General features: G+C 37.0%; 1 protein-coding gene across 1 annotated transcript in view; it reads right to left on the reverse strand.

Annotated features, from left to right (window-relative positions):
* Positions 1-937: 937 nt before the first annotated feature.
* Positions 938-18,554, reverse strand: part of brinp2 (bone morphogenetic protein/retinoic acid inducible neural-specific 2) — a 118,427-nt gene continuing 100,810 nt past the window's right edge. The window contains exons 7-8 of the mRNA XM_065276607.1: positions 7,299-7,521; positions 938-3,157 (exon numbers count right to left, since the gene is read on the reverse strand). Coding sequence (XP_065132679.1) covers positions 2,038-3,157; positions 7,299-7,521 — 1,343 coding nt within the window. The 3' untranslated portion in view covers positions 938-2,037. The remainder of the gene's footprint in view (positions 3,158-7,298; positions 7,522-18,554) is intronic.

Below are 18,554 nucleotides of genomic sequence, written 5' to 3' on the forward strand. Positions count from 1 at the left end.
TTTTTATCACACAAATCCACACAAACATATTGAATTATACCAAATACACAAAATAACATTGTTTTTCTTTAGCAAAGAAATAGGTGCACTTTAACTTTCAAACATTCTTTGATTCAACTTTGACCTTTTACTTTGAAATTTGACTGTACATGAACTACAGTTCTGACAAGTATTATATTAGGTTTATTAATGACTTAATTAATGAAATGTATTATCGAGTCTTACCTTAAAGTACATTGTAACCTTTGTCAGCATCATAAATCATGAAATATTCACATTGCTGATACCTGATATCTGAAACGATGTTTACACACAGTCACAGTGATTGATTAGATGCCCTTCACTGTCTGGACCATTTGTTGAAGGACACAAACTAATTCCTGTCTTACTTACAGATTTCTGTAATACTTACAGATCTCCCATGTTTTGCATGTCATGAATTAAATGATACGTTTCTCTAAATGCAGTTATAGACGGCAAAGACTCACATATATTGTGACAGCTCTACCTCTTTATGACAACTGCACTTTATTGCACTTTTTATTTCTCATACTGTAATTTCTCTCCTTATACATTGAAGTGTTTCCTTATGGGAGAAAATGTATGTGTTTGCAGTGTTGGCACACATTTTTGGATATTTCAGTTTTATACAATAAGGAGTAGTAAACGCTCTGGTTTGCTGTTGATTGTGTTTTGACCAGTGCTATGAGTAATGTAATAAATAACGCATAAGTGGTATGTGTACACTTATTTGCTGTGAGCAAATAATGGCTTCTAAAAGCAGAGATACTAAAAGAAATTCATGTATTATAGCTTGCACATCTTTATACTGTATATGTCTGCGTTTAATGGAAAAGCATAGAAATGTGAGTGAAACAAAGTCATTGAACCGTGAAACATAAATGTTATTTTGGCTTTACAGAGAGATGTCACATAATGCACTCCTCATATAATACTTTAATTAAAAATGAACATTTACAGATTAGAGGTCACTGTAATTGAAATGAGAATTTAATATAGAGGAAAAATAATAAGAACTAACAGAAAAGCTCAAAAAGAGAGAACACGTTTTCTTTTTTAAAGAGAGAAAGAGAGAGAGAAAGAGATACAGCCAAGTGTGCTTTGATATCAGAAAAAAGACTTCACTTCATAAGGCAATTGTTTTGTGTTGAAGTATATTTTTTTTGGTCTTGCACTTTAAAAAAAAGTACAAATGCGGGTGTTTATTTGTATATATATTTATATATATATATCCAAGAAGCGATGTGAAGCCTTTCACGTCCTGAATGAGATGGAGCAATATTTACAAAGCCGTCCACGAACCTTTTCGAAATGATATTGTGAGTGTTACTTTAAGGTTACCTCCTGAAAAGAGATGAACATTAAAAAAACAGTAAAGAATTTTCCACTTTGCTTTCATGTTTACCTTTTGGTTTAGCCATATCTCTGAATACAAAGGAATTGCTGTCCGACATTCTGGCAATCCAATCCAACATTAAACACAGATATACAGATCTCACAATACAGGATTTGCGACTGCAGATAAAATAGAAAAGCAGAGAGGAATTCTTGCTCCAAAACTTTACATCCGATTTTAATCCTTATCATTGATTCTCTGCATTCGTAACATTGACAAAAAAAAAATCTCTACAGCATCAGCACATGTGTGCTAAGAAAATGTAGGTGTGTATTCTCTCTTACTTCTCTTTCCATGTTTGATCAGGCTCATCTAGTAGGCGGTCCCCTTAAGTTAAATCCCCTTTCTATCAAAGCAAACCCTACGTAAAGACAGCGAGTAGATTTGATCGTAGGCTAGATCCATATTCTGCCAAAACGACAGCTTCGAAAAAGTATGCTCCTGGTCAATTGAAAATCCTGTTTGTTAAAACCAGCTTCCAAAAGAGTATGGTTCAAAGATACTCTCATCCATGAACATTTACACACAATGACATATTTTTTTCTGTCTCTCGTTGCAATAACAAATACATTCTTACACACAGGCAAAACAAAAATAAGAGCAACAGAGGTTCATTTAAACTAGCTGCACAGCTGTCCGAGTTCAGGCTCGGATGAATTGGGGAGTCTGGCGTTGAAACTCTGCAGTGCGTCCCGTATGCGTGCAGCCTCGCTGGACGACAGCTTGAGCCTGTGCCTCAACAGGCAGGAGAAGAGGTCCAGCGGTTGGGCTCCCGGAGGAGAGAGCCTGTTGATGCGGTCCCTCATCTCCAAAAGCATCAGGAAGGCCGCATCTTGCGAGCCCTGCGTGTACGGATAGTCCAACTGCAGGATCAGGTCCTTTATTCCCTCTGGATCGAAGTGCATGCTGTAGCCAAAGACCTTTAGGCTGTTGATTTTCATGTAGCCCAGGTTAGCCGACTGGTCATCCAGGTCCAGTGGCTCATAAAAAAGGGTCTCATTGACGGTGGGATCGTCTGTGATGATGCGACTGCGCAGGTAAATGTGCACCGTCTCAAAGAAGGACTTCCACTTGCTGCCGAGACTGAGGGTCCAGTTATAGCACTGGAGCGAGGCGTCCAGTTTAGTTCTTTCCCAGTCTGTAAAGTCCGGCTGGTTGACAGGCATGAACCAGCTTTCGGAGTGACTGCCCCCGAAGGGGTTGACGTAGATGGCAGGCACGGGTTCCAGCGTACTGTTCTTGGTGGAACAGATCTGGAAAGAGATCCCCATCAACATATGGATGAGGTTGGACTTGTTCTTGTTGCTCTTGAGGGTGAGCAGCATGCGTTTTCTCCACGCTGGGTTGAACCAGCTGCCCAAACGCACGTCGTTGCTGATGTAGATGGCGTGGACCTCCATACGGCTGTCCAACCTTTGGAGGAGGTAGCGCATCTCTGCGTCCGGCATGTCAAAGTCAAAGTTGACGTAGTGGTCCAAAGAGTTGGCAATGTTGGGGCGACAGGTGCCCATATGGAGGATGCTGCCTGGGAGGCATGTACCGCAGCGGGTGATGTTGTCTGGGGCACAGGACAAGCACAGGGTCCCCTCTCCAACCCTACAGGGCACGGTGCCCTGGCAGACATTGCGTTGATCCGCAGCACAGATGCAGCCCTGCAGTTGCTCAGAGAAGGTGCCGTGCACACCATGCTCGCTGCAGTACAACAGAGACTGGGCTTTGTTCAGCCAAAAGCCCAGGGACCTGCGAGGGAAGATGATAATTGCAGACATGATTAGTTAGTGCAAAATGACTGTCTAGGATTCAGTAAAAATCTTCAAGTAACATGTTAAAACTGTTCATTCAGCACTTGACATCGGCCTTATGTTCTCTGTGCTAAACAAGGCGTTCATTTCCGCCGACTGATTGATAAGAATATTAATCTGCTTCTGATGGCCTGTTCTTTGACAAAGGCAAATTGTTTTTAACCAAGAGAGGAAGTGAGTCTTAAGAGCACCGGAGATGCATGTGAAGAGACAGCGTTTTTTTCCCCTTCTGGTTCATGCAATTTTGCAAAAAGACAAGTCAAGTAAATTAATGCTCCAGCTCCACAGGCTCTCCATTAACTTCCTGCTCACTTCACAACTACTGGCCCATGCCTAATGCCCCACATACATAAATAAAATCAATTGCTCTTTTTGTCTGCCATTACCCTGTTGGATTCAGTTTCATTAGACCTTTCTTTTGTCCTGCACCCTTGAGTTTATTAAACACTCTTCTGAATCTATTAATGTAATATCTTCTTGTTGAAGATGATTATGAAAAAAACTTAAACATGAATTTAAGCAGTTGGTTAAATATACCAATAAGCACCCAAAAAGCAATTTTGGCTAAAACAAGACACAATTTGGGCTGTCAGTGAAAGTCTTATAGACGTCTAACCTTAGCCCATAAATAGACTTTGCGGTATATGCCTGTTGACTTGCCTTACATGCCGGAGTATACATCTCCAAGTTATTTTGGCAAAAACGGCATTTTACCGAATTCAAGGTTATTTAGGGTAGAAGTGTGTTACTCATAGCTGGACTACAGTATATATGGGTCTATACTTAGCTGTCATTTCACAGTCTCGGTTTTGGCTTGCAGAGCAGATTCAGCTTGAAAAAGCACTCGGTTAAATTTAGGCTCGTCAAAATGATTTTATTAAGTTTTAGTTATCTTTTATGATAAATTGTATAAATGAATGTATGTAAATGTGACAATCCCACAAAATGTCTTTGCATTATTCAACTCTAGGTCTAGGTGAGCTACTGTAGTTTTGCTATCTCACTGTGCACCTCAGACACATGTGGAAGCTGTCACAATAGACTCTTCACATTGATGGACACTAACTATACCCTGTCACCCGTATGAAGCTCTTGATTATAGTGTGCTTGCATGTCCACTCTTCAGGTGGTTTTTCTTTATACCAGAGCCAAGGCAAAATGTTCCCTGCTTTAATATCTTCCAATCTCCTTTTGCTCTTTTGTTTCTGTAAAGATTTCAGGAATCTGACAGCACAATTACATATTTAGAGCCAAATTTATCCTCACAGAATAATAAGCTAAATAATTTCCCTGTAACAACAGCGGCTGAACCTTTTAAAAATGATGCTTTGGTGGGTCTTAGTCATGCTGTAAAACATATCATGTGGCAAATACTGGAAGAAAAGAAACCAATATTCCTATTCACTATACAAATAAAGCTTTCTTATTCAGTTGTAGGGTTCCATAAAGAAACTTTAACATCATTTCTGTTTCACAAAAAGTTTTTTATATAAAATGTTTTATATAAGGTAAAAAAGAAATTGAGGAGCTCAGATGCAAAAGTCGCTAAATGCAACCTCAGTCAAAAAACTGGATAATGATATTAACCGAATGCCCTCAGCATGTAGTTCATCAAATACTTTCACTTCAAATTCGCTTTATTCCTGCCTCGGGCCATTCAGAAATACCACTTTGTTGGCCGAATCCTTTATACCCACGTCGATTTTTGAAGTGCACAGAAGATGAATTGGTTGAGCGACGGCGTGCAAAACGACCGTGGATCTCAATTAAACTTTTGTCCCTTGTGAGTATAAAGACCTGAATACAATCTGAATGTGGTAGTGGCATGGATCACAGCACCCACTAATGTGTGGTGTCATTCTGACTTTCATCATTTGCAATGTTTCTAGTTGCATCTTTAGTGTTTTCCAATTGTTTACTACACTCTAAAAAATATTGGGGTTTTAACTAGGGATGCACCGATAGGATTTTTTTGGGCCGATACCGATTTAAACAGACAACTTCTGGCCGATACCGGTGCCGATACCGATATTAAACACTTGTATACAATACTATACAGTTGGTCTATTAGCTAGTTTATTTCTGCATCAAATTATTTTTACTGAACATGGATTGGATCTAATTAACATTCAACTGACCAACATAATAAGAGAGGCATAAATTAAGCTAAAACAAATATAAGAAGACAGCATGACAACCTTAAAAGGTGGTTTATGCTATTCAGCATTTATTTTATTAACAACATTAACTAATGTTTTTACATATAATGGATTTCTTTATGCAGTTAATTAATAAACAATCGGTATCGGCCTTTCTCGTGCTATTGCCGATATGCTGATGGTTTCAAATTCATCAAAAATCGGCCGATAAATATCAGTGGCCGATACATCGGTGCATCACTAGTTTTAACCCAAGGCTGGGTAACTATAGGACAGAACACATTTCTGGGTTAAAATGACCCAAATAATGGGTTGTTAATTATTTGGGTCATTTTAACCCAGAAATGTGTTCTTTCCTATAGTTACCCAGCCCTGGGTTAAATATTTTGTAAGTCTTGTGTTTTTTTAAGGGGCGGTTTTTGCCAAAAAAGCTTGCATGCACTAAGAAAGTTTACAGTTAAAGACTGTAATTTGTTAAATGGGCCTATACATGAAATGGCTAAAGTGACATTTGTAAAAATAAGGCATTTCAATTACTGACTAATAACTTTTTCATTGCCATCAAAGTTAAATTACGGAACCTAAACATAAGAGTCTGATAAAAAAATGCTCATTTACAAGAAAGCACGACAGACGCACATAGAGGGTTTTGCATCTGAACTATTCAATTGTTCTTTAAGGAAGCTTTGAATTTAAACGATGGGCATCACTGTGAAAAATATTTTTAGAACCTTTACTTTTAAAAGTGTAGGCACAAACGAAAAAGACAAATGCATGATGGCCACAGCAGACTATATTACAGTATATTACTGTATTCAGTATGAAATACTCAAAGCCAAATAAAATAAAAAAAATTGTTAATGGAACCGTTCACCTAAAAGTTACATTTGTGTCATCGTTTAACCTTTTACTAACCCTTTGTTCAGTAAAAACCTCAATGCTGCTTTTTATTTGAAACACATAAGGAGAATTTCCCCAGATAGCAATAGACTCTGAGGCAGATCTGCGCAGAAGCTGCGGACTTCTGTTCATTGGGTCTAAAGAATCTCTACAGTTTGTAGCTGGTTCAGTGACAGTGACGAAACGGTTTGGCAAGATGAGGAAAAAAACCTTGTTTTAAAAGCACGTATCAGGTTTATTTCAATGCACAGTGTATTTATGTTAATTTTATGCAATAAAAAATTACATTTGCACCATTTTTATGAAAGGTTAAGACTGAATGGACCTAAAAATGTCAAATGGTGTAACCGCCAATTATGCCAAAGAATGAGAAATATTACATATTTAATCAACCTTGATGGCATGTGAGCATCATCATAAAATAATAATAATAATTTTAAAATATAGTTATTTCTAAATGTAAATTTGTATGTGTTTTTCTAATACCTTTGTCCTGACATATGTGACCTTATGTGTCACACGGGTTTAAAATGACATTCTAAAATGATTTTTTGACTTTGTGTAAAAAATTTGAGGAAAGCTGCTGAGTTAAAAAATTAAGTAAGAATTTCCATACTGTTTCGTAATCTTCAGGTACACATACTGCATGCAACAACATACGTCAAATAACCTTGCATACCAGAGGATAACCCAGTATGAAAATTGCTTGCTTCATTTTTTAACGCAATGGGTTTCCTCAATTTTTCAAGTAAAGTCCACTAATCATTTTTACAGTGCAGCATACAGGTTTAAAACAACATCTGATTGTTTTTAACTACTTTTTAGTTAAAGTTGAATCCACATGAACTGAAACTGTAATGATTCCTTTGTCATTGTAAGACCTAAGGTTTTCAATACAGCTTCTGTCCAGAGTATAAATATCCACATACAGTTTTGAACCTCCGCCGACAGATACCTTAAATGATAAGTACTTCCTTTCATTTGAACTACATACATCAGAGGGAATGGGTGGCATTGTACCTTTCTCTAGGCAGGCTGATCTTTGGCTGTGTGGGACAGCGCTTGCTGAGAGCAAAAAGCTTGCGCACAATCTTGATGGCTTTTCCCAGAACCACTTTAGTGCTGGTCTCCAGCAGACCATAACGTCTCTGCAGGACCAGATCTGACGTCCACAACTTGAAGATAGCGGATGTGTTTAAAAAATGATCCGTCGGCAGTTTCTTGAGAAAGGCCTTGAACTCGTCTGAAACACAGAGAGGGAAACAAAACGTATTATGGTTAATATTACAGTGAACCTTAGGAGAAGGGAAATAAACTATATTGAGCTGTTATGAGCTCTGAATCGAGTGAGATGAGTCAGTTCGTGATATGAATGCATGATAGGAGAGCTGTATATGAATTATTGAGCGCCTGACTGCGGGTGTTGTAAAAAAGGTTGCGGTGACAATCATATTAATCACCTGACAGATCACCAAACTAAATAATGCCAGTATACGGTGCTGTAGATGGGAGATGTAGAGGCTTATTAAAACTTTGACAATCATTTTGTACTACTGATTGATCACAGCTCGAAATTAGGACAGGTTGTCGAGCGAACGTCTTTGGAACGATGGCGTTCAGTTAAAAAACCTCAATATTGCCTACCTCATTCTATTTTAAACTACAACACGAGCTGAACCAGAGAAACATTAGGACTATTATCAAATATAATGGAGGGGTATGTTCTGGAAACCCATCTGAATTTTCTGGGCCACTTAAAAAGGCATTAGTATTCTTCAGAAACGAAGAGAAATGGGAACATTAGATCTGAGCCGATGCCTGGTGTTTCTCATATTGAGCCCATAGAGAAGACTTTGCACCGGTGTCACGAGTGTTGCGAAATGCAATGCCCACCCCGGTGTCCCAGGCCATTACAGTGTGCAATGATCCTGAGAGCGCTGACCCAAGCGGCCCACACAGACATGACCAAATCACAGTGATAACATTAATGCTATACCAGACTCTCAGCTGAGCTCAGTTTAACAGTTTTTCGGCTATTTTTCTATAGACCTCAAGGTTTTACTCTGTCATTTTATTTATGCTTGCCTCTCCATTTGACTGAAATAATGACAAGGAGAAAAGAGCAATTTTACATTAGATTAATGGAGTGGTCTGTACATAATCATGTTTGTAAGCTCAGTTTAAATGGTGTAGGCTGCTTTGTTAAATGCAGCTTGTAATTTAGCAAACTATTTTAAGCTGGGTTTTTTTCGCAGGATAATAAAACTGACCCTGGTGTGGTTTCCCAGACAGGGATTAGCTTAAGCCAGGACTAGGCCTAAATTACTAAATCAGTAAATCACACAAAATAACTGTAAAAATGCCGAATAATCTCATTGATAGGTTTGTTACGTACTGCATACACTTATGCAATATAGAAATGCTGCCATCTTTACAAAGAAACCACCACAGTCGTAGTAAATATCAGTAAATGGCATATTTATTTATAGATCAAAGTTATTAGATTTTCTGGCCTAACTTAAAGCTCCAATTCTTTCTGTGTTTTTGAAGCTTTGATTGTGTTTACTGTGTGTGCGCGTGCGTGCGTGTGTGCCATCAGAGAAGTTGATCAAATAATCAAAGGCATTGCAGATATGTGGAAATTTATCTTTGTCTATAAGCAAATAAAAGTGAACAAACACTAAAGAGCTGAAATCAACTTAACCATTTATTCTGAACTGTCTTTCCATGGCTTGCCATCCACTTAACACAATGCAGGGGTTTTTAGTAATAAAATTTGAAAAACTGTCATTGGGAGAAACTTAAACAATGCTTAAACAATGCCAACATCATAATTTGAATAAACTGCATAAAATTAATGATAAAAAATTAATTTGTGATGTGCACTGCAAAAAAAGATTTTCAAGAAAAAAAAATCATTAGTATTTTTGTCTTGTTTTCAGTAAACATATCTAAAAATTCTTAAATTAAGATGCTTTTTCTTGATGAGCAAAACTACCCAAGAAAAAAAGTCTTGTTTTTAGACCAAAAATATAAAATGTAAGTGATTTTGTGCATAAAACAAGCAAAAAAATCTGCCAATGGGGTAAGAAAAAAAAATCTTGAACCTTTTTCTTAAACACTAAATTCAAGAAAAATTTTCTTGTGCCTTGTTCCAATTCACTACCCTTTCGTGTTGTTAGCGGCCAAGAATGCATGGTAATAAGGTGTCATGGCTCTGCAATCAAAAAATTTTGTTATAAACATTTGGTAGTTTTGATCAGAACTGAGGTTGTTTAACAGATTTATGCAAAAAAATGTGAAAAAAATTCATCCGATTAATTTTTACAGCAGTTTAATTTAGTGTCCTTTTTTGGCCGCTAACAACATGTAAGGGTAGTAAATTTGCCCACGGTATATTGTTAAGTTTTTGAAAAATGTCAAAGCATTTTCTTAAAATGTGTAAATATAAGATTTGTCACCAAAAATCATTCCATTTGCTGAAACACAGAGAAAGTTGTGGCCAAATTACAAAAAAATTGCAAAAATGGCCAAACAACACATAAGGGTTAAGAATTTTTAGATATTTTTTACTGAAAACAAGACAAAAATACTAAGAATTTTTTTCTTGAAAATAATTTTTTGCAGTGTGCCATCAGTTGGGGGCCTGACCGGTCTTGAAATAAATTTCAGAGTCCTCTTTGTCTGAGACCGAGACGAGATCGAGTAAAAATGCGGTCGATTCCAAGACGAGACCAAGACCTTTAAAAAGTGGTCTTCAGACCAGTCTTGAGACCGAGACCGGTCTCGAGAACTACAACACTACTTACAGCAACATTACACTGGGATCAGGAAGAACATGACCTTTAATCTAATATTCATCAGCGTTCTACAAAAATAAAATATAAGTGAAACGCTGTTGATGTTGTAAGAGTTTAATAAATTAATGCACGTTCTACTTTGACTTAAAACTTTGAGTCTACTTTGACTTGTGTGTGGGTAGTCACATAGATCTAACCAGTCTTTAGATACCATAGTGAACAGCATGAATTATGTAAATGAATTAAAAAAATATTCATACGTTATATTCAAATGTAAAAATGTGTGTTAGAACCACTGGATAGCTTTGAATACAAATGAGATCACGCTGAAAAGTGACATTTATCATATCTAAAAAGCATCAACACATCTTTTGTGTCGGTTTTTGCTTTTAACATTAGATATTGCAAGTTATCCAGTCTAAAATGTCAATGAAGGGATTGAATTTTTATAAATAAATATACAACACAGACCCCATTAGCACTATGCCTATCTATCGCCTGTTTATTTATCCCAATGTGACTAGTTCATGTTAGGAAAACTTGCAATTATTCTTATTTTGCTTTATTTCCAAAACAGACCAGAATGTCCATAAAGCGAGTTGCAGTGCATGGATTAATTTATAAATGTTTAATATCGTGTATTCATGACGATTCTACAGTACAGCATTTATTACTCTGTGAATCACACTTGGATCTGCAAAACACTTGCTCTCATCCCACGATAACAAAAGAGAACATTTAATATTATGTTCATTAATAAGATAAATCCACAAGTGCCTCTCAACAAATCAAAAGGCAATGACCTACTGGCCAATCCCCACATGCACACATAATACTGAACCATATGCAGCACTGCTTTCATGAGTCTCCCTCTCTCTCTCATTATTCAAGGCACATTTAGTGAATCCGAGCCTTCTTTTTTCCCTTTTCATCCTCACTCTGGCATTTATGACATTACGGCCAAATTTATGGACAATTTAGACCTCCTAAAATGTCAGATAAAAGGATGAGGCTATTTTCTTCAAAACACGTTCTCATATTGCACATTAGCTCATTGAATTTCTATGAGCAGAAGCTGATGGGCAGCGTCCGGCACACAAGCATGCTCGGTTAGTCTCACAACAAGGTCTTAACGGCATCCGTGCTCCATATAACTGACTAAAGGCACAGTCTCCAGAGAAATGTCACCTTTGCACTCAACCCCGCTGAGGCGTCGTTTTTTTAAGAAAAACACACATAGCACTGATTCCTTATGCAAATATGACACATGTCGTGGCTTGCAATTCTCAAATGTGTTTGTACAGAATTAGATCTGTTTAATGAGCAAGTGCGCATGGTGGATTTATCACCATAAAACTGACCCCTCTGGGAATCATTGTACTTATTTCTTATATTTTATCCTGTGATACGCCTGCACATGCAAACCACAAAGCAAATGAGCAAAAGAAATCAATGCATTCTGCTGATGAAAATGGGAAACTTTTTTGTTATATAAATGAATTTATATAGTAGCCTATATCAGGGGTTTTCAAACTTTATAATGCCAAGGACCTCCAAATATGATGAAACATTTGTGAGGGACCCCCTACCTAAAATATATAGCAATTTATATGTTTTATGCATAACAAATATAATGCTGGATGTATTGATTTAATTTGGAGCAGCTTTACAAGGATATACAAACCACAGTGAGTGAGATGAAGAAGACTGTAATAAGGAAAACACACTAGAAAGCAAAAATTTAAACCATTTTATTTATTTCTTTTGCTGAAATTTTCTGGGGACCCCCTAAAAAAACACCAGGAGCCCCCCTGGGGGTCCCCGGACCCCAGTTTGAAACCCCCTGGCCTATATCATCACTGAAGCACAAGTTTCAGCAAATGAACAAGTAAATGGATGTATAACATGGTGGAAATATTAATGACAGATGGATTATAAAAGTAACGAGAACCTCAGATGCAAAAGCAGCTCATTGCCACCTTCGTCAAATATAAGATGATGATATTGACCGAATGCTCTTAGCACGTATTATATGTTTATCGAAAACCTTTGCTTCAAATCCCCTTAATCCTGGCCTCAGGTCAGTAAGAAATACTGCTTTGTTGACAGAATCCACTAAACGATAATCCACTAATGTTTTCTTCTAAGTGCACTAGAGTCGCTTGTGAGTGCTAGTACTTGAATACAACCTGATGTGACAGTTACAATAATCACAGCGACCCCTGATGAGTAATTTAGTAAAGCTTGCATGCACTTAGAGGGTTTTGCTGCGAAAGAAAGTAAAATTTGTTAAATACCAATACCAATAGAAAAAAGTGACATTTGTAAAAATAAGGCATTTAAATTACTGACTAATAACCTTTTCAATGCCATTAAAGTAAAATAAACACATAAGCCTGATAAAAAATAGGATTCACTTTTGCATCCGAACTCTCCAATTACAACCTGCCATGTTTCTGACAATGAAACCCATCCATTAACTGCTCTTAAACTGAAAACCACACAGCTTCTTTAAATGGGAGTAGAATATGAACAAAGTCTGTGCAACTGTCTGCCAGTTTTCCCTTTCAGTTTCGAAGTGTCTAAATGGATTCATTTTTGTGACATAGAGCTTCTGCTACAGTGATCTGCCTTTATTTGCGCATTAGACAGCTGTCTGACTGAGCCAAGTATGCCTGCAGGTAAAGTCTGATTTATTTTCTAATTATAAGCAAAACATCAAGCTATTCACAAGCAATGCCACAGAGGAACTTTAACGTCGGAAATCAGACTGAAAGCAAAGGCGGACGATATATACGTATAGTTGAAATGATCTATTATAACCCAGCTTTGCAGTTTTTCATCAGATGCAAATAGGATTGGCAAATTCATTATACCTGTAATGAACTGCTTTGCATCTAAATAACAGAGAACATAATTATCACCCCAAATTCTCCAAAAGTTAAGTTTAATGCAATGCAAGATACATGAAGTTCTTTGAAGTGAAAGGCATCATCATGTCAGTAGTTTGTTATCTTTTCAAACATTATAATTGAAATTTCAACTTTTTTAATCAGGACAGAGGAGATAAATCAGTTCACGGATGTTGAAAGTGAACCTTCTGCCCTTCGGCTTGTTTTGCTCTTCGTTTTCAATGAGAAAACAGGACACTTGTATAATGTATTCAAATGAGCGCTTTCCCACTTCACGGGACGAACCTGTTTGGTTATCTTCTCTGAACACCCTCCAGAACACACAGTACTGCATGACTTCTATCCATCCTTTATATCTGTAAGTGGATTATGATTGCTGCTACACAGGCTTATTGGCATTACGTACCCCTGCCTATATTTCTGCATAACCTGAAATACGTTTACATATCTCTACATATTTCGGTTGTCCACTAGAGGCACTGGAGGTGTTTTTTTCTGTATTGATGCGGGTTTATTTAAGGTTACAAAGCAGACAACACTGAACATTATTGGAGTATATTCTTCAGTTCATGCTCGTGTGACTAAGGTGGATGAACGTCTGATGTCTTTACTGTCAGGATAGATTGTGCTCGTTGTGGTGACTTACAAAAGGGGCAGTAATGAATGATCAAAATACAATTGTGTGTTTTAGTTGGCTGCGTTTTATTAAATCGCAAGGACAGCATAAGTGGCTTAGGCTTGCAGCACGTTTGTGCATATGACTGTAAATAAGTTATGAACGGCACAAATCTACTCCACATTTGTGAATATGTCTGCTTTGTAACTTTTAAAATCTTGCGTCAAAAAAAGAGAAAAAAACAAACATGGGTGATTCTCAGAAAATCCAGATTTAGAAGGCTTTTTTTTGCACATATAAGATTAAGGTCTGAACTTACTATAACCATTGTTTTTAGAGAATTAAAAAAATATTTCCTAAAGAATTATTTACATTTTTTAGATTATCATTATCAAATATTATCATTACCACAACACGATATTACATTAAATATATGCATTTACAAACTCATGTTTCCGTAGTGAGAACTAAAAAGATGTCTAGGTATTACGACAAACAAAATTTTAACTTTTATCTGGAGAGAAAAAAAAAGAACTGCTTACCTGGTAGCCATCTTGAGTGTCACAGTCAATTATGTCCCTTGCAACAATTTTTTTTAAATGTTTGTTCCTTGAGGGTCTAAACAATGATTGAAAATTGTTGCGGAGGATGAGAAAATTGGTCTTGGACACATTTATATTCCTTATTATTGTCTCTACAGTTACCAATGATCACCAAATACCACATGTTTCTTTACTATAAATGTTTATAGTATAACATGCACTGAAGCTTTTTATTTTTTTAGATTTTTTAATTATAAATATTTCCATGTCAAATAACCCAAATCCAGTCATGGACACGTTGCGGTAATGAACATGTTCCCCTTAACTCTTTCACCGCCAGCGTTTTTAAAAAAAGTTGCCAGCCAGCGCCAGCGTTTTTCATGATTTTCACCAAAGTTTAATGCCTTCCAGAAAATGTTCCAATATACTAAATGAAAGAACAGACCCTCTGCTTTCAAACAAAAAAAAGTTTCATCCTACCTTCAGTGGTTCTTTTGTAATCAGCTTTTGAATATGGGTAGGTTTCTGCAAAAACACCACATTTTGAGCAAAAAGCAGAGATAATTCCATTTTTGTGACAGACTTTTCATAGAGATCCCATTCAGAGCGATCTTTAAAACAGACACGGACATGCAGCCGCTTGCCATAGGGCAATACTTCCGGGTTTAAAAAGTTGCGGAAGGTTTAATAGCGGTATTGCGGAAAGAAGGAAAATCTCATCATGGCGGAGAAGCGTTTTCTCTTAATTGACGAGATATCTCGTCAATGGTGGTGAAAGAGTTAAATGTAGAAAAAACTACCAAATTAGTTTGTATGATGTCATTTGAAATCATGCGCAAAATAGTACATGAAGAGATGTTTGTAACTGTCTGCTGCTTATTTTGATAGTATTTACTTTTTTATCAAAATGTGTCATGACACCTCATATGTCTAATACATCTAGTGGACATGCAGCAATATGAACCTGGTGCAACATATGAAAAAACTTAGAGGTGCGGCAAAGTTTCGTGGCTTCCAGAGGAACAGATAATATAAAGATGAATTAAATAGCAGCGACAGGGTGCTGTGCTATGTCTTTTTTGGAGAAGCTGACTAGTGACAGGACTCCGATCAGAAATTTCTCAACACTGGTATAATAAGATAAAGAAAGTTCACTCAATTAACAAGACAGTCGAGCCAAAGACATCACATTTTCCCTGGACATTAATGCAGAATTGAGCAGTCCCTGAAATTGAGTAAGACAGTTTTCAAAGCTTTCCAAGAATCAACATACTGAAACAAGCCTGGCAATTAAAGCCATGACAGATTTTTATTCACGTTGTTACATTTTTACGAGTCAGCCCAGTTCTTTGAGTCATCCCACTTTATTACGCATAAACAAATATTAATTTTATACATTGCCATTTGTGTTTGTGGGTGTATTCAGCATAAAAACTCAAACCCCTGTTTTGTAGATAACAACGATAAAGACGAGAAACCCAACATCTTTTTTATTGAATGCCAAGCAGGTAATGTAATGTACATAATACTCGTAATGCATAGCTGGTAACCTGTTGAAGTGCGAGAGCTTTTTCAGAATAAGAATGAAGTGCGGTACAGGAGCTTGTCTCTGATAAAATACTGTTTCCTCCACTCCTGTTGTCATCAAAGCTCTAAAGCATATTTCTCGCCCGCTCTCGCCGTCGGCGAAACCCGGAGTCATAAATACTCAGCCTTAACCTCTTTGTCTTGATGCCGTGCACCGCGAGTGCTGCTTATTGTACTCCGGTGGGTACTTTCAACAAGGCCGAGTTGTGTTGTTGCGGTCTCAGCCTCCAAAATCTTATAAAGGAGATCAATTCTAAGTAAGCCAGTCAATTTTTGCCTATCAAAGTCTGGAGGGGAACATAAAACACTCGGAAATGCCGCTCATAGGTTGTAAGGTAATGGGCCGAGGTTAGTGCCATGCGACATTTTGTACATTTATAATTATTACATTCACATTTGCAAAACAAAAAAAGCATGCTGGTTCTATTGCACATAACTTTTGCCATAAAAAAGCATAGTATGTTTTTAAAGATTTATGTGCAATGCTATGAAAAGCACACATAGCCGTACATATTCAGTTTAATTTCCTCATGCTTCTATGTTAGCAGAAATTACAGCCATGCTTATTTTTCTTAATAGCCCATTACTACATAGCATATCAGTCCACCGAGTTATTATGAGTTTGAGGTGCACTGGGGCCTGGTCTGAACTTAAATGGGGCAGCAGGATAAATGAAGCCCTTATATAAAACAGGCATCGGTGGGCTGTAGCGTATCCGCAGCAATGCTTCAGAAACGAATGAACTGGGCTGTCACAAAAGTCGTTGGTCACTTCATTACAGACAGAAATATTATTATTTGTAATAAAGTCTAACTCTTAAAATAACTAAAGTATTTAAATTTCTTTCTTAGGTGTTAGAAGTTTGAATGGCCTTTATTTGCTGTAAATGATTAAGGCCCAGTGCATTTGTTCTTCCCATTTGTTCCCATACTTTCTTGCTGTTTCTTCTGAAGAAAAGAGCTTAATTTTGATCATTCATGTTTAAAAATGAAAAGTCACAACTGGGTAATTGTACTTCCATTAAACTGCCTTTTCTTTGTACAACAAAACATACTGTCGATTCTCAAGGGAAAATCAGCTTCTCTCCTCCGCTGCTTGTGAGAAAAACAGGTCTCGCTCAATATTCCATCACTTTCACACAGCTATAAACCCTTAGCTTCCCTCTGCGTGTGTCTGCGAATTTCATTATAAAATATTATTCTCTGTTATCCTCCATACAAGGTCAAAAGCATTAAAAAACAAAAGCATTAGGTAGCCTGCTTCTTATTTAAAGTAACTGTTTGAAGTTTTACCTAACCGAGACTTAAACAGGAGGATTAGCTATTTTTAAATCATTTATCGCCAAAAGAGATTCATTCAAACTTTATGCAGTCAATTGAACGAGACAACATCATACAAATATACTAGGGGTGAACTGATAAATCGGCCGACCATGCTTGCTATGCTTCTCAATGAATTACGTTGAAAAGCCACTACTTCCAAAGCCAGAGGGCGCTCTCATGCAGAAAGTCAATATGCGCTGCAAAAGAAGAACCATTACACACGCATCTCCAGGAAATGTCTTAAGCATATATTTATATTGCTGTTCTTCAAACCTTTTCAGGTATTTTCATGGAAATAAAGAATATGTATAATGATTATGTTTAAAGAGTGTTGCTTTTTCGAATGCATGTTATAAACGAATCAAACTAACAGTGATTTCAGATTGATAAGGACTTACTGATCAAAAGCCGTAGTACATCAAATAGCTGTGCATAATATCGGCTGTGCAATTCAGAATAGTTATCGGCCAAATATTGAATTTATACAAAGAAATCAGAACATTTAAGTATACAAGTTGAGTCATAATAAATAAAGTGTTAGAAGAATTGGCAGGGAAGAATTTTCTCAAGTTACTAGGACTACAGAACTAGGCCTTGGGTAAATTAAGATGTTTAAGCATCTTTTAAAAACAGTCCATCCAGGAAAACGCGATTTTGCGATGGCACGATTCAATGCATAATCCGCTGAAGTCTGCATATTTATGCGGGGGCCGCATTTTTCAAATAAGCCGCACTTTTGCCACATAAATTGCAGATTTCCGCGCGCAAAATATGCGGGGCTTGCATGATTTTATACACATTTTCATAGCAAAAAGTCACATATATCTAAGCAGAAAGTTGAAAAATGTTGCATTTACTTCAGACAAGCGCAGCCATGTCTATTGTTGCCATGGGAACGTTATGAAGTGACGTGATTACGTGACGTGAACATCATTGAAAAGCTGCAAGTTCTAGCAGTTTTTGCAAGTTCTTACTATTTTTTTTTTAAAGGTTTGGCAATTTCATTGCATACCTCGAAAAAATATTCCGCATATTCCATCGCATTTTTTAAGAAAAACATGCCGCAAAATCAAAGATTTTTGCCCACAACAATCACAAGAACATTCAGCATTTTTTTGGAAGGACTGTTTAAACATGCCTTATAAGATGTGTATTGTGGTGTGTATCTTGAGACAAATCAATGGCACTGGCATATTTTAAGATCTGTCAGTGCAAGTTATTCTCAGTTGAGACTGCTCAAACATGTGTCCGAGTCTGGGACTAGCCTTAAGCATTGTCTGTGAAATGGGGGAATAGGGTACAAAATAAATGTTTCATTAGCTAAAAACATTTGACTTAAATGGTTTAAGTCTTTAAACTACTTAGCATTCCTGAAATAGGCTAAAACACCTAGAAGAGGTTTTTGAGTTGTAATGAAGTTTTCTGTCAAATAATGCAGTGTTCCTCCTACGGTACATTGGAACGCTTAGGGGTTAACCTTTATTTCTAGAAGTGTAG

Source organism: Paramisgurnus dabryanus, chromosome 6, assembly GCF_030506205.2.
Source record: "Paramisgurnus dabryanus chromosome 6, PD_genome_1.1, whole genome shotgun sequence".
Classification (NCBI taxonomy): Eukaryota; Metazoa; Chordata; class Actinopteri; order Cypriniformes; family Cobitidae; genus Paramisgurnus; species Paramisgurnus dabryanus.